General features: G+C 44.3%; 2 protein-coding genes and 1 long non-coding RNA gene across 3 annotated transcripts in view; 2 read left to right on the top strand and 1 right to left on the bottom strand.

Moving 5' to 3' along the window:
* Positions 1-5,453: 5,453 nt before the first annotated feature.
* LOC118232994 lies at positions 5,454-6,510 on the bottom strand. The gene is made up of 2 exons (XR_004766437.1): positions 6,418-6,510; positions 5,454-6,049 (listed from the first exon to the last, which is right to left on the bottom strand). It is a non-coding gene; the product is annotated as an uncharacterized LOC118232994 (long non-coding RNA).
* Positions 6,418-20,948, top strand: mcm6l (MCM6 minichromosome maintenance deficient 6, like). The gene is made up of 18 exons (XM_035428281.1): positions 6,418-6,579; positions 6,797-6,892; positions 7,036-7,182; positions 7,527-7,637; positions 7,771-8,020; positions 8,346-8,511; positions 9,403-9,548; positions 10,037-10,187; positions 10,710-10,851; positions 12,293-12,434; positions 13,033-13,140; positions 14,042-14,197; positions 15,393-15,521; positions 16,326-16,487; positions 18,007-18,118; positions 19,528-19,752; positions 20,194-20,333; positions 20,620-20,948. The coding sequence occupies exons 1-18, from the start codon at positions 6,575-6,577 to the stop codon at positions 20,740-20,742; spliced, it is 2,511 nt and encodes an 836-aa protein (XP_035284172.1). The 5' UTR covers positions 6,418-6,574; the 3' UTR covers positions 20,743-20,948.
* Positions 20,949-22,773: 1,825 nt separating this feature from the next.
* Positions 22,774-25,151, top strand: part of ahrrb (aryl-hydrocarbon receptor repressor b) — a 38,418-nt gene continuing 36,040 nt past the window's right edge. The window contains exons 1-2 of the mRNA XM_035428756.1: positions 22,774-22,995; positions 23,586-23,659. Of these exons, the coding sequence (XP_035284647.1) occupies positions 22,888-22,995; positions 23,586-23,659 (182 nt within the window). The 5' untranslated portion in view covers positions 22,774-22,887. The remainder of the gene's footprint in view (positions 22,996-23,585; positions 23,660-25,151) is intronic.

Raw genomic sequence — 25,151 nt, 5'->3', positions numbered from 1 at the left:
GTACATCGAACTAACAAGGAATGTCTCTGCTTGTACCCTCTCAAAAAGGATCTGTTACTGAAGGATATCCAATACACTTTTTGTGTCACTACTTTTGTGTTCGTTTCAACACTTTTTGTGTCAAAGTTACTACTTTTGTGTTACAAATGTATATTTTATTGGCTACAAAGGGAAGCTCTTTAAACTGTGCTCAAAGTTTTTTTTTTTTTTTTAAGTGTTGTCCTTTGCTAGACATGGAGGTGTGTTAAAAATGACACGTATGTGTTGTTTTTAACACCTCAGTTTTGAAAGTGTATTATGTTCCTTTCGTTTAACTGCTCACTGAACTTAAAAGTTCACAAGAATTAAACAAGAATTTAACGGAAAATCTCAGCTCCAAATCGACCACCTTTCCCAGGGTGTGTGGTGTCTAATTTTGAACTCCGGGTGATATGAAAAGTTGACTCTCTTAGGTGGCAAACCAAAATTTCCTAATGCTCTAAAGGAAGCAGTGGTAGATTTCGTATGTCATAGCTGAAGCATTATGTCTGTTACATATCTTGAGAAAATGGAGGCCGTCAAATAAAAGTAAATAGACTGAAACTGAACTCCCCAGAGGTTATTGTCCTTTCGAGCAGAAGTTGCAGCAGGGGGTGTGTCCTCACTAGTAAGGGCTGTATGTCTATGGCCACGTACGGACAATGCTGAATTGACTTACGGATGAACGGGAGACAAGGATATTTTAAGTATGTAGGGCTGTTTACACTCACACACACACGCGCGCGCACAATGAAACCTGGCTAAATGCACGATCCATGAGTTCCCTAAATATACGTAAGCTCCAGATGCAATATGGATAGAAGATTTAAACGGAATAAACTCTGACATGCTGAAACCGCCACAGAGGATTTTATTGGGCCTCGTAACTCACACAGTATCACACAGTTGTTGACCCAGGCCGAGACGAGCACGGCCAAGAAAAATAAACGAGATTACAGGTCAGCTCAAGATCCTTAGTGCCTTTGCCCTCGGAAACTCGGCACGGAGCCAGAGAAACTGCACAGCTTCCTTTAACGCTCGGCTACGCTACACTTCCAGTTTGAACTGGACAGAGACAGTTTGCATCGTTTAGACAACATGCAAGGACAGGAAGTGATGCACAGCTACAGGACCACAAAAGGATGTTTAGAGAGTCTTCCCGAAAAGAACAGGCTCAGATTGGCGTCTACTTCAGTGAGCGTATGTGTGTCTTTCACAGTGTCTTTTACAGTGGCTGTGTCTATTGCTCTTCTGTGATTGGTTGAAACACGCATGCATCTCAGCCAATCACAAATTGGAAAAGTAACGCGCATAACAGGAAAGTAATGCGCATATAGCTATATACCACAAAACTAATGTAAAAATTTAGGCTATTCAAGAGCGTAACAGAGTACTCATTTTAAAACTGAGCACGACTTAGTCGTGGAATTTAAAAGCTTAACTTCATTGAACAAATTTAAATCCAGATTAGTTTTCAATCACTGGCATGTTTCTCATTTCAATGTCTATTACTGATGTCTGTTATTGAATAACTTTTGTATGCATGTACTTATTGTGCTGGGAAATGAATATGTATCTGTCTGGTCAGGGGAAAGTTCCTGATTTTTCTCAGAGACTTCAGTAAGGAGATGTTGAAGGTGCAAACAATGGGGGCAAACAATCCCTTAAAAAAACAAAGTCATTTTGTTTACATTAATTTATGATTTCAGGACACGTTCTAGCCAGAGGCAAAGCTCGGTTCTGAAAACAGGGACTTTCAGATACACCTGCAAAACACAGCACGTTTCCTTTTGTGCACAATGGTTGGCATCCCTGTTTGTGATTTATAGTTTAGTTTTCCATTCCATCGCTGCAAAAAAAAAAAAAAAAAACCAACAACATAAAAGCCACACACTGTAGCATTTGCCTTATCTGACTTATCTCTATATCGGACTGAGAAGAACAAAATATGACCGCAGAATTATGACACCTGCTATTTTTTGCATTGGGAACAACCCAGAACCATAAGAAAATGTCATGGGGGGGTGGGGGGCGGGCGGAGCTTAGGATGACACAGCAGAAATTGAAATGCAGGCAGTGGTGCCAATGGTTCCCTACAAAGATAACATTTCTGTCATTTTTTTCAGAGGGCAACAGACACATGAACACCTTTTTTTGGGGGGGGGGGCACATCCTTTTGAGGACAGGGGGGACAGCACGTCCTTTTGAGCTCTCCCTTATTGTGGAAGTTGCACAAGGGCTCCGCGTCCCCAAAGGAGAAGTAACACCCCCAAGGTTTCCCACCGCATTATTACCTGCATCTCGCCGTGCCGTTATACAATGGAGCCCCATTGCGCGATTTCCATCCATCTGGGGCTCGGCACGGCATTTCCAATGTGTTCAGGTGCGTGTGCTGTACCTGCAAAGGGTGCCCGAGTTCTCTAAAAGCAACCCCCCTGGGGACGGCGTCTAATGTCAAATGTGCCACAGCGCACGGAGAACTAAGTCAACGGGCCTCGCAAGGTAGTTTATATAAATGCTTCAGGAACGTCCAGCCAAACAGGTACACTGGGTTTCATTTCCTTACAAAACCGCCAGAAGTTATTATTTAAATCCCCCGTGAGTGTTTTAGGAGGGGGGAAAAATGCGGATATGAATCCTCATGAATAACGCACCCGCAATCAAGACTATTATCGGAGTGAGCATGTAAATGTAATCAAACGGCTTCATCTGACTTCAGGCTACATATGCATAGCTCCAACTCCTTTATGATATTTTAAGTTTTATCAGCCAGACAAACAAATTTAAATTTGTTACATTACATGGCCAAATGTATGTGGACACCTGACCCTCCTTCATCTCATCTAAAATTATGGGCATTGATATGGAGTTGGTGCTATAACGGCCTCCACTCTTCTGGGAAGGCTTTACACTAGATGCTGGAGCGTTGCTGCAGGGATTTGCTTCCATTCAGCCAGAAGAGCATCAGTGTGGTTGGACACTGATTAGGTGATTAGGCCTGGCTCACAGTTGGCTTTTATAATTGATCCCAAAGGTGTTGAATGTGGTTGAGGTCAGGGCTCTGTGAAAGCCAGTAGAGTTCTTCCACACTGTTCTCAACAAAACCATTTCTATAAGGACCTCGCTGTGTGCCCGAGGGCATTGTCATGCTGAAACAGGAAAGGGCCTTCCCCAAACGGTTGGGGAAGCACAGAATCGTCTAGAATGAGATTGTGTGCTGTAGCAGTAAGACTGGCTTTCACTGGAACTAAGAGGCTTAGCCCAAACCATGAAAAACTGCCCCAGACAAAAGGGTGTCCAGATACCTTTGGTCATATAGTGAACCTTGGAAATTTATTTACCTTAGAAATGACATTATGACACAAAATATAGTGCTTAAATTAATGGACGAAAAGTACAATAAAAGGAAAACGGATTATGTTCCTTATTTAGAGCGATAACAGACTTTAAAATAACTTTGTATCTTTTTGTTACCTTGCTGACTCACTTGGGACAGCATCCTGTGTACGAAAGTATTATATCAAAACAAGCATAAAAAATAAAAAAAACATTTCATTTTGAATGTCCATGGCTGCTCAGCAGAAGAAACTAATGGAAAGTCTTTGTTCAACAAAAGGCTGTGTGGAATTATGTATCGAAAAGCCTTTGATATTGAAATATAAATTGCCCAAATTCAGTCCAAATTCAACTTTAAACCTAAAAGGCCTAACTTTTTAAAGAAAAAAACTAAACAAAACAATAGTTCTGCAGACTCAGCAAATGTCTTAAAGCCTTCATTTTGTCCTCAGTCCTAATGTCAGTCCACATTTTTAAAGTGTAAAGAGTTTTAATCTGACCGTTTAAGAAAGCACATTAAATTTACTCTTGGGACACTGTAACGACCGAGCTAAACTGCAGCTCTGAACATCAGTGGGAGATACAAAGTGTACAGCCAATAGGCTGGGGAAATTGTGGCCAAATCCTTCAGGCTGTTGTACGGTTAGCTATTGAAAAGACAGCTTCACTTTAGCGGGGCTGTCTATGAATTTAAATAGTTCTGTTATTAGACCTGGTGATATCTGCGAATTACCGTATGGAGAAAAACAGCTTAATGATAAACTCATCATGTGAATCTCCTTTGTCACTCAAAAATGATCTTCGCCTTTTTTTTTTTTTTTAAAAAAAGCTTGATTTTAACCCTTTACTTTCACTTTTAAGATACATTGCTTGGCATTTATTCACAGAGTCCAGCGGAGGCCAGTGTGCTCATCTTCTTTAGGCACTATACCTTTGTTGGGCATGATGAATCTTCAACTGGTGCAACGGCTGCAATAGCGGAGAGCTTACCCGAGCTCGGGTTTATCTCTGAACGTCAACGGCTTGGGCGATGGGTCTTATCCGTAGACTGTGGGCTTATCACAGCAGAGGCGAGGCTGATGGCTTGCCACCAGGCAATACCGCACCTAAATGGTGCGGTTTTCCAGCAATGCTGCAGAATCATTTCCCGAGCTGAAACACAATTACCTCCTGAGTATCGGAGGAAATAATTACCATCTTGTTTGCTCGCTACTGTGTGTGTGTGTGTGTGTATGTGTGCGTGCGCATCACATGCGATGTGATGGTGGTTAAACAATCATGAAAATGTAGCTCAAAGCTGTATTGTTTGAAAAAATTATAGACTCGCGATAGCTTGCACTTATTGTACGTCACTTTGGATAAAAGTGTCTGCCAAATAAACGTCATGTAAAATGTAATGTAGCTTTGCCAGCCCTACAACTAAGTATAATACATTTGTGCTTATCTGTGTTTTTCTAACCTGTTCTAACTAGTCTTTCTGTGTACACCCTTCAATTGTCACCATGGTAACGCCACCCTTGTGAACATATCCCAGCATGCAGTGTACGAGAGTGTGGTGTGGGGATGGCTGGTTTAAGCAGCCACACCTGCCCTGGGTCAAGCTAATTAGACCTGGCCAATTGGATAATTGGTTAAGAATTAGATAATTGGCCAGGCTAATTGGACCCAGGAACAGGAGTGGCTGCACCTGTGCGTAGTGAGGTAATCACTGCGCACAGGTTAAATCTGCCATCCCCACCCACACCGGGGAGCTCTCTGTCATGACAGGGTTTAACATCTGCTCATTTGGCGTTACCATCTTGCCAAACCCTCGTGGAATAAATGTGGACTGTTTCAACATCATCTCCCTGTGTCTCTGTGCTGGAGGGCCCCAAGGAAAGCCACTTCGGTGGCCTGTGGCAGGCGTGTTTGCCACAGAGAGAAAGAAATACACCCAGGACAGGTTGCCAATCCATAGCAGGGCACACTCACCGTTCACTCACACACTCATTCCTTCTGCATTTCTTTTCTACTGTGGGAGGATATCAAGGTGTCTACAGACACAGGGAGAACAAGCAACTCCACAGAGAATCGGTTGGGATTCAAAACTCAGTGCCTTCTTGCTGCGAGGTGACAGTGAAACTCACCGCACCACTTGTTTAATTTGAAAAATTAAATTAAATTGCAGCATGTAGAGCTGGGTGAGAACCTTCAATGTGTTAAAATAAATAAATAAATAAATAAAAGACAAAAAATGGACACGTTCTTTTTTTTTTCTTTGCATGGCACACCAACTCCCTCTAAGAATTCACCATCTAAGCACACTGTGGACAAAGACCACAGTCTGTAGAGGGAGAGGTGTTGAGGAAGCACCTGTGCTTACATTCACAAGTGCACACTTATGACAACAGAAACACTTCCTAGCAGGCCTACTATTTATGCCTCTTACTTGACTTGTAAAATACATTCAGCATTTTCCAAAAAATGGTACTAGGTTCTGCCGGAAGTATTGTTGATGCAACCAATGCATCACATTGTAAACACTGTCTCGAGCTTTCCGTTTTGCTTGTTCAGTCCAGTTTCTAAATCATGAATGATTTAGTTTCTGTTGTGAGCCAGATGTTATTCTTGCAAGCCATATGGATTGATTCATTTCTGTTATTTTTAGATTCCATCTCAGAAGGATCAATGGCGTCATCAAGCACTCCTCCGAGTTCTGAAAAGCAAGGCTTAAATTTTAATCTAACCAGATAAGGGGTTTTAATCAAATCCCAGAAAGAATCAATTTGATTGGCCTATGGATGGTTTAACAATGTATTTCGGACCTATACAAACTTCAGCAGGACTGTAAAATGCCAGCACTTACATTTACCATATTCGGTAACAACTTAAATTCCAGGGGTGAGCCACTTTGTCTAATAAATGCAATGATTTAGAGCACTGTAAAAATTTGTAGGGCCTGCTTCTGTCTTGGCCATGGATAGAAGTAAATTACCTTTGCATAAAATCGTTAAAAGCCGAATCCATTCCTTGATTGAATTTACTTGAAATTTGATGAAGGAAAAAAACAAACAAAATACAAACCTTTCAGCAAAATGACTTCCGAATTTCTGCAAGAAAGCCTTTCTGATAAAAGCCTTTCTTACTTCCCCTTTTGACACGCTGTCACAGGATAAACGAGGGTCTCGTCCACAGCATACGGTAGATTCATCACAATGACAACCCAGGACAGACATAAAAAATGCTGTAAGTACTCTGGTTCAAATAATGGAGTTGTGTCAAGATTGTTGTAGGCTGGTGAAATCTGCGTTGGTCATGCGCAAAACGATCCTCGTGGAACAAAATTGGATTTGATTGCCCACACCTGTGCCCATTGAAAAACATCAGCTCTGCGAAACTTTGCTCGCGAGAGCGACCGAAATTTCATCCTCTTCAATTTTTAACCGTTTCTTTTTTCCCCCAGAATGGAGCCCACAACCGAAGCTGCTGCTGTAGGAGTACAAGTTAGAGATGACCTATCTGAAAAGTGTCAAAAATTATTTATCGAGTTTTTGGAGGAGTAAGTTGCACCATTATTCGCTTTTAAGTGTGCGATGTCTACGTTTTATTACCTTTTTGTTAAACCGTTGTTTCACTTCAAACACCTACTGCCATGATGGCTAATTGCAAAGGTTCTATAACGACAATTATTTAATCATTTAGATTTCAGAGCAAAAATGGGGAGGTACTCTACCTGCCTGATGCCGAGGAACTGATTCGACCCGAGAGAAACACCCTTGTAGTGAATTTCACCAACATTGAGCACTACAATCAGCAACTTGCCACCACTATACAGGAAGAATATTACCGGTAATGTCAATGTCCTCGTCCATTGTTATACTATATTGCAAATATAATAAGATGGTTTAGTCTACTGTAGGCTATACCCTATAAAAATCGATTGTAGCAAACGCGTTTATGCAATATGGCACAGCTAAAGTGGACGTTCTCAAAAATCAAGTATCTTTGAGATTCCTCGTTGTAAATTTAATTTTAATTGTCATGTGGTTTTATGTATCATAGAGATGGACCTCCCACTGCTTTTTTTATTTAAAAAAAAAAACGCCTTAAAAAGAGTGTTTTTGGGATCACAAATCTCGCAGTTTGGATGACGTTAACGAATTTAGAATCTTTCGTGACATTACTGTTTCCAGAGTCTACCCGTTCCTCTGCCGGGCTGTGCGTCAGTTCGCCCGCGACCATGGAAACATCCCGCCGAACAAGGAGTTCTACGTGGCCTTCTCAGATTTCCCGTCAAGACAAAAGTAGGGTCCCATGTTCTCCAAGCGCACAGATACCACTTAGTCTGAACCCAAAAATGATCCGGGAGTTGTGTGTTGTTGTATGCATTTGCTGCGTTCTCTAAGCGAACGGATAAAACTGACTGAACCCAAACAGGATCCGGGAGCTGTCCACGGCTCGCATCGGCACCCTGCTACGCATCAGCGGTCAGGTGGTGCGGACCCATCCCGTGCACCCGGAGCTGGTGAGCGGCAGCTTCCTGTGCCTGGACTGCCAGTCGCTCATCAGAGACGTGGAGCAGCAGTTCAAATACACGCAGCCCGCCATCTGCAAGAACCCCGTGTGCGCCAACCGCCGCCGCTTCATGCTGGACACCAACAAGTCGCGCTTCGTCGACTTCCAGAAGGTGGGCGTGGCCGGGCGGGGCGCGCGTGTGCGGGGCTCGTATACATTACATTACAGGCATTTAATAGACGCTCTTATCCAGAGTGACTTACACATATTTTTACATTTACATTGCATCCATTTATACAGCTGGATATATATTGAAGCAATGCAGGTTAAGTACCGTACAACGGCAGTGTCCTACCTGGGAATCAAACCTGTGACCTTTAGGTTACAATACTAGCTCCTTACCCATTCTACTACACTGCCGCCCCCTCGTATTTTCGGGGGCCCTCGGACAGGGCGGGCCAACCGGCCTCGCTGACCTTCTGACGCCTCCCTGACAGGTGCGTATCCAGGAGACGCAGGCGGAGCTTCCGCGGGGCTCCATCCCGCGCAGCCTGGAGGTGGTGCTGCGGGCGGAGGCCGTGGAGGCGGCCCAGGCCGGGGATCGCTGCGACTTCACCGGGACGCTCATCGTCGTGCCCGACGTCTCCGCGCTCGCCGTCGCAGGTCACGCAACAGCTGCTTTTGCATTTCTTTATTTTTATTTGTGTCCGGAGAGATGGAGGTCCCTGGTATACACTGTATGATGTCTCCGTAGTAACCAGGGTGTACACCACAAGCTGTCTCTATAGTAACCAAGGTATACCCCATATAATGTCTCCATAGTAACCACGGTATACACCTCATGATGTCTCCGTAGTAACCAAGGTATACACCATATCATGTCTCCGTAGTAACCAAGGTGTACACCGTATCATGTCTCCGTAGTAACCAAGGTATACATCATGTGATCTGATCTCCCTGTAGTAACCAAGGTATACAGCATATGATCTCTCTGTAGTAGCCAATAAATATTTCATTTCTGGAAGCGACTGGCCTGTGTACGGAGGCCAACGACGTACAACTCTAACATATTCCCTGAAGTGTTTTACAATTGTGTATTTGTCGCGGGACGGACCGTTGAAGGGTAATGATTCAGTCATGTTCCCATTCCAGGGGGTTCCAGGACTCCCATTTGCTTTTGATAGCAGGGCTCTGACACCCAATTTATTTTCTGGCACCTTCTGAATTTCAAACAGCGGGGGACAGACACCCCTTCATTTGCGTACCCATTATGCACCTGCCTCAAAAAGCCGGTCGGTTATCAAAAATAAAATTTCAGCGTCATGTTTCCTCTTGTCCTCGTGTTTTGTGCTGCGTACGCGCCTGTCTGTGTTTTGGGTGTGCTTATTAGACTATAGATTGATTCACCCTTCAGAGTCAGTCTCGCCACATGCTGCTGAGGTGTCGGCTGTGTCCCTCTCATTTGGTTCGTCCATCTGTTCGTTGTTTTTTTTTTTCTTTTTTTTTGCTGAAACTTTATTGGCTGCGCGCCGCACCGTCCCGTCCCCCCCCCAGGCACCCGGGCGGAGACCAGCAGCCGCGTGACGGGGAGGGACGGGTTTGAGAACGACGGCGTCCAGGGTCTGAAGGCCCTGGGGGTGAGGGACCTGTCCTACCGGCTGGCCTTCCTGGCGTGCCACGTGGCCCCCACCAACCCGCGGGTGAGCATGCCCGGCTCCGCGGCTGCCCCCCCCCCCCCTCCCCCGTGTGGGGTGCAGCGTTTGGGAATGGAGGGGGTGCATCTGCAGAGGAGAATAGTCTGGAGCGCCCTGTGATTTATTTAAAAGCAGTGTTTCAAAGCTACACTGTCTCCTGAGTACAGTTTGAAAGGTAAATCTTTGTTATTAAGGTGTGAGGTGACAAATATGCGATTAGAATGGTTCTTGACTGAACATTCTAATGCTGATGTCACAGTCACTGCTGGTAACTGACAGCAGTGGAGTTCTAGAACACTGACTTGGAATTAAAAAAAAACAAAAAAAACATTAAACTACTTTTCGAAGGGTATCATTAAGGAACCATGAAGGTTGGAGGAGAGACTTGATAAATAAGAGGTGTGAGCTTTCAGGCCGTGTCTGCTTTGGAAAGGGTCATTTGGGTGGGGGGAGAGGACTCGTGGCCATACCTGAGCTGGATGGTGTCTCTGCAGTTCGGTGGGACAGAGCTGAGGCAGGAGGACCAGACGGCGGAGAGTGTGAAGAACCAGATGACGGTGCAGGAGTGGGAGAAGGTGTTTGAGATGAGCCAGGACAAGAACCTCTACCACAACCTCTGCACCAGCCTCTTCCCCACCATCCACGGTACAGCGTGACCTCCTCCTCCTCACTGACACACTGGCTAAATCCAGCTGGGCCACAATCATCTGTTAGACATTAAATGGCCTGCCATGTTCAGTTAAGTTTAATTTTATATGGAAAAAAGATGCTTTACAGAGAGAACGGAAAGGAAAATTGAGCAAAAACCAGGACTGGACCCCCAGAAAGTGAGCAAGGGAGGTTAAAATAAATAAATAAAATCCATGTGGGATGGAAGACACTCAAGAGTAAAGAAATTCATTTCTAAATACCTGTAGGGGAAAAGAAATCAATGTAAAATCTTTTTTAATGAATCCGTTTTCATGACATTCATTGTTTAGAAGTGTGTTGCGCGTTACTGGCTGTTTGCACAGTAATAAACCATTTGATGCAGTTCTACGCTAATGTTTCATCAGAAATGTTCTGATTTTTTTTTTGTTTGTTGATGACCTGTCAGCCACAGTGGAGTAATTGGTGTGTTAATTTATTACTCTATTTTTGTTTGACATTCTATGGTTGCGATTCCAGGAAATGACGAGATAAAGAGAGGCATTCTCCTCATGCTGTTTGGAGGCGTCGCCAAGACGACCATGGAGGGCACTTCCTTGAGGGGGGACATCAATGTGTGCATCGTGGGCGATCCCAGCACCTCCAAGAGCCAGTTCCTCAAGTACGACACCGGTCCTAGTCCATTCGAGCCCAAAAAACTTCTCACCTGGTCGAAGTTTAATTTTCTGGCTTTTACATGAAGGCGTTTTGAAGCACACAAGTTCAGTGGGGCCGCACCATAGATGTCTAGTCTAGCGATAGATCACGCTCAGAAAAATCCAATCTTCTTTTTAATTCACGATTCATAACTCAAAACCAGCCTAAACATGTCCACACAGCCAAAAGCAATAGCGAATAGTGGAATGTTTGCAAATTATTAGCTATAGCGGACTATCGTTCAACAGAAATAACTTATTGGGACTGAGAACGGATCGTCTCTGTTGAAAAAAAGTATTGCATTGGAGCCCTGGAAGCATTTTTTCCTAGATGTACCAAATGCACAGCAGACCACTGGCATGTACAAAAGACATTTTGAGATGGCTGTTGCTCCCAAAGAAACTCTTTCTCTGATTGATTTCCTCAGTTTTTGGCCAACGGCGGTCTCTGCGGACCGAGTGCAATGACTCGGGCATTTTAATTGTGCGTTTGGTGCAGTGACTGTGACATCGGTCCCAGGATGCATTTGGCCTCCTGCAGCTGTAACCCGTCCCATGTATGTGCCCCGTGCCAAAAAAACGCTTTGACACGAAATGACCTCCGATCCACGAGCGCTGCTGGTTTTCCTCTGCTAGAGCTGAGAACTGCTTGTGATTGGACGGAAATCTTGAGTTAGAAAAAGTCCAGGTTCAGAAGGCAAAAGTCCTCTCCGGTATTTTATTGTAGCCAATCACCTGGACCTGCTAATTAGCACAGTTCTTCAGCCAGGAGGCAGAGCTTAGTTGGAATGAGTTCATGGGTGGAAGAAAACACTGCTGGACTTTCTGCCTCTGGCAGAAATCGAACCGAGCTCAGTGAGAGCAGTCAGAAGTGATGTCAGGTTACAGTAGGAGGGGGGGGGGTGGTTTTCTCTGGCTTGTTTAAAACCACCCCATGGTGTGTTGTAAAACCTTTCAGTCTGTGTGTTAGTGCAGATGCTGGAAAAGGTGCCACTGAGGTGAACTAGCTTGCATCATTACCAACTTTTTCCCATGGAAAGTAGCTAACAATGTACCAAAGTAGAGAGAGGTTGCTAAATGATGTCACGTTAATTTGCATATTTATGACATCACATACTTGTTTGCCTATGAAAACGTGTTACACGATGGAGGGGGATTTCCCTGAAAAGACACCTAGAAATAGAATAGAGGTATTTTCTATATCATTGGTGTATTATGTGTGTTGATGGATTTCTTGTTGCTAGGCACTATTTTTGTATTCTTTTTTTTGACAGTTGCTAAAGGGGTCTAAAAAGTCACTAACTCTAGCCAAAAAGTCATGGGTTGGCAACAGCACTGGTTGCCTATGCCCCTGTTTTCACTCAAACCCTTCTCCCCCCCCCCCGCCCTCGCCCCCCCCCCCCCCAGGCACGTGGAGGACTTCGCGCCGCGAGCCGTCTACACCAGCGGGAAGGCTAGCAGCGCCGCCGGGCTAACGGCTGCCGTGGTGCGGGACGAGGAGTCGCACGAGTTCGTCATCGAGGCCGGGGCGCTCATGCTGGCCGACAACGTAACTACGGCGACGCGGCGCATAGCATGGGAACTGGCTCCTGAGATGGGAGGCGGTTTTCACTCAATCCAGCACGGCTGCCGCTAACGCAAAACCTAGCGTCAGAACTGCTAGTGGAAGTTAGTGCTTGTGCGAATTCATTGGTAGAGTAGGGAGACTTGCCCTGTGCGTGTACATTTGTAGCGTGTCTTGGGGAGAAACTGTCCGATTAATTCAGCCAGCACTTACTGTGCCTTGTATCATTGGCTTGATGTTGTAGCTTGTAATGCCTCCTAGTTTGATTTAGCGTAGGTAAGGTCAGAATAATGTTCACTGTGTGAACTGGACTGTAATGTGTTCATGGCCATGAATAACTGTAGAAAATGGGTATCGTTTCTTATCGGACCTGTTTTGTAGTTGTTCCAATGACAATTTGATATGCACTTATTGTACGGGTGGATAAAAGCGTCTGCCAAATTGTGATGTTAATTGGAAGTTAGCGCTTGTGCGGATTCGTTGGGAGTAGAGAAGCCTGCCCTGTAAGCATGTACATTTGTCGTGTGTCTCGGAGTACAAGCTGCCAGATTTTTGTTTATTTTTTTTTTTTTTGTCCTCTCAGGGCGTGTGCTGCATTGACGAGTTTGACAAGATGGACCTGAAGGATCAGGTGGCGATCCACGAGGCCATGGAGCAGCAGACCATCTCCATCACCAAGGCCGGCGTCAAGGTAGGTCAGGCCCGACGCCCGTGGGGGGGGCCTGTGGGGTGTCGGCTGGATCGCCACGCCCAAATGGCAGCTTTGGGACAGATTTACAGGGACTGGAAACGCTGTGGTTCCTCTCTGAAAGCGTGGTAAACCGTGTCAAACTCAATGCGCCATTGGCTGACGTTTCGACCGATTGCTGCCATATTTGGAGGGCATCCTGTTTCGTCAATGTCCCTGTGTTACATTAATACCCAGAAGTAGTATTAAACGACTGTTTGTTTTGTTTCCAACCTCTGATCTCTGCTCATTATTTTTCTGTCTTGGCCTATATCATCCTGATTGTGCAACAGACGTGCATTTCCAAAAAATGGAACTTCCCCCCTCGCCCCCGCCTCACCCCCCCTTCACCAACAGAGAGTTATGGTTTTACACATGGGATTTTTGAACCAGCTTTAATAGTTCAGTTACGAATCGCCAGTAGTACACAGAGGTCGGATGAGAACTTTCTTGCGATTTAAAAAAACCCAAATGACCAAAAATGGTGATAAGGTTTTTTAATGATTCTGACGATGGACAGCTTTTGCCACTTTCCTGCGTCTCCCTGCTCCTTGCAGTGTTTGTGTGTACCACCCTTCCCCCCCCCCCCCCCCCCAACCCCCCCCCCCCCGTGTGATGGAAGGGGCTGAGTGGGGAGTGGGGAGTGGGTGTGGGGGGTGCGGGGAGAGTGGTCCAAATGTGTTAACATAACGATATTCTGTTTTTTAATGCCATGTCCGTGTGTGTATTGTCTTGTCATATTTCTGTCCATTTTAATACCATGTAAGGTGACCTTGAGTGTTCAGAAGGGCGGCCGATAAACAATATGTATTATTATTATTATTATTATTAATGTTATTATTATTATTAACCCTTTGCAATCCAGGCCACGCTGAACGCCCGCACCTCCATCTTGGCGGCCGCCAACCCGATCGACGGGAGGTACAACCGCTCCAAGTCCCTGAAGCAGAACGTGAACATGTCCGCCCCCATCATGTCCCGATTCGACCTCTTCTTCATTTTGGTGGACGAGTGTAACGAGGTAAATTACTTCATTACTTTCTGAAGTGACCGAAGACTAAACCTGGGAATGGGTCAACTTTCTTAATGGGAGACCGGGAGGTCTGACCTGGTGTTTCCATGCTGTGTCCACGTTCACTCATGATTGGCAGCTCGTTAAACAGTCACACCACTTGGGGGGGGGGGGGGGGGGATACTTTTGGCAGTACTTTGTGGCTTTCAGGATAAAAATGTGACATTTATAAAGTAGGCTTGTTTGTATAATATTTCAGGGCTCTACAGTGCTTCCATTTTAGGAGCATTTGCTCCTGAAAATTGATGTACTAACTGGAAGAATAATTTAGGAGTGCATCTATCTGGGATGCATTAGTTGTCCTCTTAAATTTTTCAATGTAGGAGTGAATTTGGTCCTTGGGAAAGAAATTAGCATAGAACCCTGCATTTGTTTTTTGATCTTGGCATTTTGTGATTCTGATTGCAAAGAGGATTAATATGTTCATTTCTATATTCAGTGAGTCGATTGAATCCTTTGCAATTCAAATTCAAGGCACCTAATTTCTCACTGTGTGAGCAATTTTAAAGTACTGCAAGGTTATTTCATTTCTAGTTCATGCAACTTTTTTTTTTTTTCTATAAAACTGTTCTGCAGGCAATCTGTCAGGTACCCAGGGAGGTTGTACGAAGGCCGCTAAAAATAAAATGCCCACACAAATAAATGAATATTCAGACATTTTATTTTTGTACCCAGACATTTCCCTAATAGAGTTCAGGGGTGTCCAGTCTTATCTGAAACGGGCCAGTGTGGCTGCAGGTTTTAGGCCAGGACTATGCCACCTGATTCAACTAATTAGCTAATCATGGTCTTCAGTCAAGACCTTGATAAGTAGAATCTGGTGCTGGGCTAGAACAAAAACTAGCACCTACATCAGTCCTTTTTGGATAAGACTGGACACCCCTGTTATACTTGGTCTTTTGTAAATGCAGTTAACACGGTGTAGAAAGCATCTGTATCCACTGCAGAGGAAAGAAATTCAGAGTATCAGGACTTGGCATTCAAAACCCATCTGTCTTAGGGCTTGATATCCTTTGAAAAATTCATGATTAATTTCTGCATTTGCTGAGAAATATTTGAAAATCATAGCCAATAAAAATGTACTTTAAATGTATCCAGAGGTGTTATTATAACAGGATGATGAAAGTTGTCTTTCCGTCACTAGGTTACGGATTATGCCATTGCCCGACGCATTGTGGACCTGCACTCGAGAAACGTGGAGTCTGTAGAACGAGTCTACGCCACGGACGAGATACAGCGATACATACTGTTCGCGCGGCAGTTCCAGCCGAAGGTGAGTGTCTTTCACCGTTTCTTTTTCTGACGGCGGACAGAATCCGGTTTATTTGAGGTCGGTAATGAAGCGCCACACTGCCCTCTTCTGGTGGAAGTGTGAAAATGCAGTAAAAGCCTATCTTCTGCGTTATGAAATGCCACAAAAATGAATTGAAGTATGAGCGTGTGCACGCTGTGCTCCGAGGCACATGATGGCAGCCTACACTTATCATACCGCAGTTCAAAAGTTTTGGCGTGCACAGATATGAGTCAGAGGAAGACCATTCAGGTGAGACAGAGAGAGAGAGAGACTGGCTAATGTGTTGAATCAGTGATGCTCAAATCTGATCCTCAAGGCCAGTAGTGCTGTTGGTTTTCATTCTTCCCTTCGAATCAGGACTGATTTAAACCGTGAGACACCGGGTGAGTTAAATCTGCGGCCATTAATCGATCAATTACCAATCAGGTAGAAGAGAGATCCAGCAGTGCTACAGGCCTGGAGGGCCAGGTTTGAGTATCTCTGAGTTTGGAAATAAAGAGGTTGGTGTCAACAAGCTTATAACTCAGGAAGGGACACAGCTACAGGACCCTGGGAAGGTTCTTCTCCTGGCTTTTAAAAAAAAAAGCAAAATTCAGCACAGGGGAAGAGGGGGGACTACAGACCCGGAGGGGGCCTGGTTTGAGTACCCCCGTGGTACAGCTCTCTCTCTCTCTCTCTCTCTCTCTCTCTCTCTCTCTCTGTCTGTCTGTCTCTCTCTTTCTCTGTCTGTCTGTCTCTCTCTATCTCTCTCTCTCTCTCTCCCCCCCCCCCATACCCCCCCAGATCACGCGGGAGGCGCAGGAGTTCGTGGTGGACCAGTACAAGCGCCTGCGGCAGCGGGACAGCAGCGGGGCGCTCAAGTCGGCCTGGCGAATCACGGTCCGGCAGCTGGAGAGCATGCTCAGACTGTCCGAGGCCATGGCGCGCATGTACTGCTCCGACGAGGTCAGGCGCTCTTTACCCGTCCTCTACGGTTTGGTGTTTGGCAGGACGTGATCAGCGTCAGCAAGAACAGTCCGTCGGCAATTACACATAGAGAGGGACATTTCAGTAGGGCTGCAGGGAATAAACTCCTCATTGCAAAGGCAAATGCACATTTGAGATTCGAGGGGTGCAAAAACCATAGGCACTGCTCTACAGAGATGTCGGGAAAAAAGGTGATACGGTCAGATGAGTCATCCCTCACCATATTCTCAAAGTGGGCGAGTGAGTGTGTGAGCATCACACTTTGACTTTTTGCAATGCAGGGTAAAGTCATTTCATTGGGTGAATGCAGGGTGAAGCCTTTTGATTGGGTCAGAGGGGGCAGCTCATCCATTATGGGCTTCAAGCCACGCAGGTCTCTCAGTCCCAATTCACCTCCTAATCACTCCCCCCTCTGTTTCGAGTTTCGCTTAATTATAAGTGTCACTTGTGTAAGGGCCGCTCACAAGCGAGGGCGGGCATCGAGGCGATGGGGAGCATAAAAAGCACACTTTTGGTCTGCTCTGACGAATCGGAATTTACAGACCCGAATTCACAAGCGATTATTATGAATAATAAATAATCATCACTTAAAAGTGTATATCTTAACAGCTGGGCACACTGAACTACCTTGAACCGCCACATTTGCGTTACAAATAATGATCACCGTAATTTAGATTGGTGTCAACGGTACACTTTATTCCATGAAATCTGCGTCATTTGAGACCACGCTTACTTGCAGTCAAGACGGTACTGCAGCGACCATGATAATTGTCTTTTGAAAAGGGATAACACGGCAGTCAAATTGCATTTAAATTCGCTTTTCTCTGCCATGCTTTAACGACTCTGGCAACAGCATTAGGCAACGCAGTGCATGCTGGGTCAGCACTAGTTCTTAAGCCAGCACTTTAATTTCCTCATTATTGAGGGAGAGTCAGAGGGTCAAACAGCCACCACCCCTCGCTTAAATTTGGCTCAATTCTGGGACAACCCTTGTAAAAGATGGCGGCTCATCAAAAGAGTAAAATGAGTGTCACAGTCCTTAGGACGTGCACTGGGACCGGGCCATGGTATAACTGCAGCTGTGACTTGTCTCATTGTTTTCAGTGGAGCACATGTCACAGAAGCCTGTGAGCTGTGGGTATAGGGGTGTCTCTCACAGAGGTCCGAATTATTGTACTTGTTTGCAGTCAAACAATCACACAGTTTTGGAAGCATGGAGTATCTTTTAGTTGCATATATATTCTTTGGGCACAATATACCTTTTCCTTGAAGATTTGTATTGATCTTTAACTCATCCAGAGCTTAGCCATCTCAGTCATACACTCATAACTTGTCAGAATTGTAAAATGGCTGTTTACTGTTGCCATTTTGTTTCCTGTGTCACTGTTGAAACTGTCCATCTTTTGTGAGCAATACATTCTGAACCTGTCATTGTTTAAAGGTTTTAACAACTCTTTAGACTGAACCCAATTTTCATTTCCAACCCTGACGCTGTAAGGTTCACCCCAAACATGTCAAGGAGGCCTTCAGACTGCTGAACAAGTCCATAATCCGTGTGGACTCCCCCGACATCAACTTCGACCAGCAAGATGACCTGGAGGACATGAACGGTGAAAATTTAAACTGCTGTCATCAAAGCAGGAAGTTTAATTGTATGGCTCAATTTAACAGTCAGCCTATCACGTTGCTGGATTCACAGTTGCTATTCGATGTATTGTTGCCTATACTGGTCCCTGCTTGTGATAGCAGTGAGCCTTGTTGTGTGCGTCTAAACTGCAGATTATTGGCATTGTTGTATAACTTTAAGATTAGAAAGGCTGTGCGTCAGACTGATCCAGCATTACAGCATCGATTTCAGCACCCAACCTAATTTCATAAAGGTTATGAAGCCATACATTGCAGAACTATTTTTAAAAAATTAAGGACACAACTTTTCTTTTATTTCTAAGTTATTGCGGTTTAGTTAAAGGCCAAGGGAAAATATGTCGAGGCGTATTAGCCTACAGGCACACTGAGAAACCCGCTCGACAAGGCAAAACACAAAATGGAGAAAGTAGTTGAAGAAATAACAAAGTGCAATGTTTTTTATAAAGTCGTTTCTTCAGTCATAAGGATTCAGCTCACTTCTCCCTTCCCAGCTCCCAGTAAATGGAGTGTGCTTTCACGTTACGTGCTGTTTCTCAGTTCCCCGTGGAACGCACAGCTTTGGTTGTTTGTGTGAGCAGGGACCGCACACAAAATCGATTGCGTTCCACGCAGTTGTCCTTAGCCAAAGTCTCAGTTTCAGTGTAAAACCGAAAGTATGTCGGAGGTGTTATCTCCACAAAGTTCTAAACTGGTCTATAACCACAGTGCCCACAATGATCGATCCCCACGCTGAAGTCAGTAATCAAAATAAATCATCTTCATCACACGATTGCAATGAATTAATTCTGTGTGATTATATGTGCGAAATTAGTTTTGATAATGCTTAATCAAGCAATTCTTATATCAAAGTGTGAGTCATTCAGTTGCTGAATAGCATGGCAGAGAGAGAAGCCCATTCACGCATGGGTACCAGCACCTGCTGCCTTGTGGGGGTGGGGGGGGTTGAGAAGAAAATGACACACACTGCATGTATTTCTTTAACGAGTAGATTTTTTTAGAATTCTAAAAATGCAGTTATTTTCAGCCCACAAATTCTGGAAAAGTCATGGAAGGAGGGGGATACAGGAGGGGGATATTGCATTTGGGGTGTTTGAGTCATTTTAATTTTAAAGACTGAATGCCCCATGGCATCAGTGCTGGCCTTTCTAGTGTTAAGGCAGAGTTTCTATATTTCAGTTATTACATTTGAGTTCATTTTGAATTTATATAGTGGAGATGAAAATGAGTGTAGTACTGTTGCCCCCTAGTGGTAACAGAAATTGAATAGAATTGCAACAATTTATTGACTCTGGCTGGACGTGGTGAGCCCAGTGTTTCACCCAGCAGTCAGGCTCCTAATTGCCCTAATTGCCCTAATTGCCCCTGTACTCAGATCAGGATGGCGTGCTGGGGGAGGAGCAGGCTGGGGCGGAGGGCGCTAACGGGCGCGCGGACACGCCCGCGACCGCGGAGCAGCAGGGGGACGGACTGGGGAAACCCGCCACTGGCGCCGCTACAGCCGCCACCGCCGCCGCCAAGCCCGCCTTCAGGATGACCTTCGCCGAGTACAAGAAGGTCTCCAACCTGCTGGTGCTGCACGTGCAGAAAATGGAGGACCGTGAGTACGCCTGGTCCCGGGTTGGACTTTCCAGGCTGCGGGTCCACGTTTCTCTTACAGGGGAGGAGAAACAGAACCGCAGCTTCGGCCGCCTCTTACTGGGGAGTTTAAGAGTGTGTGTGTGTGTGTGTGTGTGTGTGTGTGTGTGTGTGTGTGTGTGTGTGTGTGTGTGTGTGTGTGTGTGTGTGTGTGTGTGTGTGTGTGTGTGTGTGTGTGTGTGTGTGTGTGTGTAAAAGTTCTTGTCAAGTATTTCAACTGAAATAGAGTTGCCTACCAGATCGTTTGTAAACTGCTTAAAATTATTTATTTTTTTAAATAGTTGGTTTCTTTTACAATTGAATGCACTTGAATGAACAAACAAACCTTTTTTCAGAGATTAGGCTCTCTCTACAAAGCCATTGGGAGGAATGACAGGGCAGTGAATTTATTTGTTTATTTCAGTTGATGAAGAATCCTCCCTAAAGAGAAGTGAGCTGATTAACTGGTACCTGAAAGAGATGGAGAGCGAGATCGAGTCGGAGGCTGAGCTGATCGCCAAGAAGGGCCTGATCGAGAAAGTGCTTCAGCGGCTGATCCACTACGTGAGTGTGACTGGAAAAACATCCAGCTGGTCACCCTGAAAGCCAGGCTCTCTCTGCTGGTGCAAAATGCATACAACTGAGTCAGGGAAGCCACGATGTTAAATAAACAGGGGCAATACATCTCTCTGATTTTACGTGCTGTGTAGTCCTGCCTTCAGCCTCACAAGGAAAACAGACATTTATATATTTAATAGGACATGTTGGATTTTAAGAGAGACTGAAATCCTGTGAAACAAAATGGCCGCCGTTCAACCCTAAACTACCCTAAATCTCCCCGTTTCCCCAGGACCACATCCTCATCGAGCTCACCCAGACGGGCCTGAAGAAGGGGGCCGAATTCGGGGAGGACCCCGTCACAGAGGAGGACCCCTTTATAGTGGTGAATCCGAACTACGTGCTCGAAGACTGAGTCGCCTCTTCTGCATTGTGTTTGGTGCCAGGTTTAAAATGGATCGCAGGTGATGGATGTGTTTTATCAATGTGTCACCAGGGGATTACCCACTTCATCTGCACAAAGCATGTTGTCATGGAGATGAATCCTTATGAATGGACTTTAAGCACTTGTTTTGGGTGTGGGGGGGAAACTATTTATTAAATCATATTTTTGCATAATAATTTGTTGTTTGTTTTTCAGTGTGTAACTGATTATTCTGAACACACACTAACAACATTTTCTTTTCTGTTTTTTGAAAGTGCATTTACCTCAAGACTCTCAAGTGCATTTACCTCTCAAGTATGCTAACATTTATCAGATGGCTTTTAGGAAATTACACAAAATTCTCCAGACCAGAGAAAATCTTTGCGCAAATTATGTTTCTATAAATGCGACGATTGAGTGGTGTTTGCAAAGAATTAAACGTACTATATATATTTGTTGACATTACTTATGTCAACAAATGTGAATAATGTCAGCTATTATTCAACCAGGCTTCACACAATTTTTCACCCAATAAAAAAGAACACGTGGTGCCACTGATTATCCACCAGATGGCGCAATTTATGTACAGTGCTCTCTTTCATATTAGTCTTAATATCGTGATTTAATAACACTGAGTTTTTGGATGTAGCATGTGGGTGCCTTTGTGTAATTAAACGATTTGTAAGTCTTCCCTCGAGATTCGGGAGAAGTTCGCTATACTATGACTACTTCTGCATTACTCTAGTAACTATGCGCGAGCAATCTTTAATAGTTTGGAGAGGCCACTGCAGTAAGCTTCTACCACAAGAGGAAAGTTGACTTGCATCTGCGTGTCCTGGATGAATTTATTCCTTATACTTGATTTTATTACATTTTTGGCACTAATGCTCGAAGGGCTGGACGCTTCTCACCTCGAATACTTGTCTGTTCTAGGGGTGATTTGTTTTCACGATTACTTTGACGGGATTACTGTCGCACAGCTAATTTGCAGTTGTGTAATAATCTGAAGGTGTTAAATGTTTTTTAAAAAATGGCAGACTACATTTGCTTTTATATCATTGTTTGTACAAAGACCCAATATGACGCAAGCCAGCCCAGTATGCGTGTTTTGGGTCTGAGAACACATGGGCCAAGTCCACGGTTTCGTTTTAAATCTCTCTAAAACAGAAGGTTAAATTCACGCATAAAACTCAGTCTTTCTAAACCGAAAACGATCAAGAGAGCTCATGAGCGACCCTGGACCCGGGTCACTATCTCAAATGTGCAGCATGTTTTCACGATAATCTCGATTACTGAGCGAAAAACACAACTAATCAAATGCCCTGGCAGAGCAGAACGCATTAGAAGAAAAGAAAAGTTTTCCGCTTTCGATGAAAGGCTTAGACACTTCGGCGTCGAATTAAGATTTAAACAGCCCGTCGACATCAACAGTAGGTATTGACAAAACACAGCTTGACGTTCGGCGATTGAGAAAATTAGACCAGGCATACAGGCTACTTTAAACAAACTGCCACAATTTCATCACGTCGGTGAATGTTCTACGCAATGTATTATAACAAATCAACGAGGCCGTCCTTATTTTTCCTTGTTGAGTCATCTGTCCTAGGTTTCCGTGGTCGTGACCACTAAGCTATCTGCCCGCTGGCTGAACCTATGAGCTCTTTTAACGCGTCCTTAAATGACGCCTTTATTTCCTTCCAAATCATAACTGTAGACTAGTTTCCCATCGCGCATTTCGAAAGTCTCCTTAATCACCAAAGTACCTATTTTGATTCTATTAAAAGGTACAAAATATATAATAAGTACCCATCGCAGATATCTGTTCATAGGTACTCAAATGCACCTTTGAGAATTTAGACAAAATCCCTCGTAATTTAGGAAACATCTGGACAGAAGAATCATGCGCTCTCCGGAATACGATGAAAACTGAGCTTCATTGAACTTGCTGCAGTGGATACTCCAAATCCCGATATTTTATCCATTTTATGCGATGAATTAAGGCGAAGAGACACCGCAGCTTACTCGTTGCACCAGTGAATTGCATTTCGTGTTGTCATCCCACACTGAAGTCTCTCTCTCGCTCTCTCTCTCTCACTTTGCGTGTGTGTGTGCGTGTGTGTGTGTGTGCGTGCGCGCATGGGGAGTGTGTTTGTGAGGCTCAGAGAATCGCGTGCGAAGCGCTGGCCTGTCATTCAGAGGAATCCGCCACCTGAAACACAAGGAAGTGCACGAGACCAAAATCGGGTATATAACGTCAACCACTCTGCCTGCTACTTGCTGCCTGCTAAAAGATCGGTAGTTTAAAACTCAGGCACACTTTTGCTTTTTTTAAATACCCATGGGAATTACTGTTTTAAAAGTATTGCTAGCTCTGACCATTTTTTGCAATTAAAATATATTATAGAAACTGTTCTGGAATTGATATACATTGAGCCATTCGGTAAGTGCATCGGCGTTTTTGTCTCTTCTGTAAAGCACAGGGTCTGGAGAATTACTCAGTAAAGTATGTGAAACTTATTTATGTGGGAATATTATTATTATCATAGGTTATGACGTGATATTATAGGCTACTGTCACTTGCATTAATGAGTCAGGTTGCTGAACGTAAATAAACATACCACGTAACGTCACTGGGAAACACGCTTTCCTTGTTTATGTTCTTTTCTTTGACAATGTAACGATTTGCCTGGTAATTGGATATTTTTAATCACCTGCGCCTATAAATTAAATGCTGAGAGAGGCACATTTTGCGCAAAAGGCATGACGTGCACGTAAGGTTTTATTCTATAATATGCCACTGTTTCTTTGTTCACGCGCACCTGTTACATTTACAGGGGCGCGAGATCATGATTCCACCTGGGGATTGCATGTATGCCAGCAGGAAGAGACGGAAGCCGGTTCAGAAACAGTTAAGTGTCCCGCTATTTTCTTTGTTGCGCACAGGGGGAAGTCGTTTCCGCTATATTGTGTATTTGGAAAATGATTCATTCAATCTTGACGAACAACAAAGCTTTTGCAAAAGTGTCTGCTATCTAGACCCTAGCGTAGTAACAAGAAGAGGGCATATGTTGCTAATTTTTATTTCTCCCAAAAATACCCAGTCCAAATATGGAATGCTTCTCATGGATACAGTATTTTAATTATTTTGAATTGTCAATTTTTGTGTAGGTTAGCGAATCCAGATTTGTTCAATTAGTCTTATTGAAGAACTGAATTTAGGGATGTTTTAAGCTGCTACGTATTTTGGAGCCATGTGTGACCGCAGTTTATTGAATGAAAGTTAAAACTACTGTGCTATTTTTCCACAGAGTAAAAGTTATTATTGAAATAATTCAATAAAAAAACTGTTCATAGGTATATTTTAATCACACCGAATATTTTAACCCCAACGTTTAGCTGTACTCAAAGATAGCTTCGTCATTAATTAATTAAATGAGTTAATTTTAAACTATTTAAAATCGTTTTATCGCTGTAAAATCAATTGCATGAACTTGTAAAAATTGACAGGAAGAACTCGGAAACGGAAGAACTCATCAATAATTAGGTTTGTAAAATTCATTGGTAAAGTATAAGATGTGAAACATTCCTTGGCATTGCTAATAATAATAATAATAACAATAATAATAATAATAATAATAATCCTCATACTGGCACACAGTCTTTATATTAAATATAGAGTGTGTATCATACATATATATATATATATATATATATATATATAAGATCTCAGTCTCACGTGAGGATGTAAACAGATTTGTGCACCAGAGTGCTGCAGCAGGGTTACCTGGGAGACGGGTGTCATTGCACCAGGGTTACCTGGGAGGAAGGTGTCACTGCACCAGGGTTACCTGGGAGACGGGTGTCGCTGCACTAGGTTTACCTGAGAGACGGGTGTCACTGCACCAGGTTTACCTGGAAGGGTGTTACTGCACCAGGGTTACCTGGGAGACGGGTGTCACTGCACCAGGTTTACCTGGGAGGAAGGTGTCACTGCACCAGGGTTACCTGGGAGACGGGTGTCACTGCACCAGGTTTACCTGAGAGAAGGGTGTTACTGCACCAGGGTTACCTGGGAGACGGGTGTTACCACACCAGGGCAAAGTTTCACTTTCAGATTGGGTAGAAGTCTGAGTTTTGGCAGCTGCCTCACTGATGGAAGAGTCCCGTTGGTGGACCCAGAGTGTGTGGGGCTACAGTTTCAGTCCCTCAGCAGATAGATGTGGAACCCAGCCCCTCACCCCTAAATGCGTACTCCGTGTGAAGTCCTCACCTTGTGTTTCTGCTTAGTCACTACTGGTGATAACGGTTCATTCATTTCCTGCCATGCTAACAGCAAAAGTGTCTTTCTTGTTCTGAACTATTGTGGTTTGCCTGGAAGGAAATCCAACAGAGAGCAGTTA

Source organism: Anguilla anguilla, chromosome 8 (genome assembly GCF_013347855.1).
Source record: "Anguilla anguilla isolate fAngAng1 chromosome 8, fAngAng1.pri, whole genome shotgun sequence".
NCBI lineage: Eukaryota > Metazoa > Chordata > Actinopteri > Anguilliformes > Anguillidae > Anguilla > Anguilla anguilla.
The sequence above is the reverse complement of the archived record's forward strand: the minus strand, read 5'-3'. Positions and strand labels throughout refer to the sequence as shown.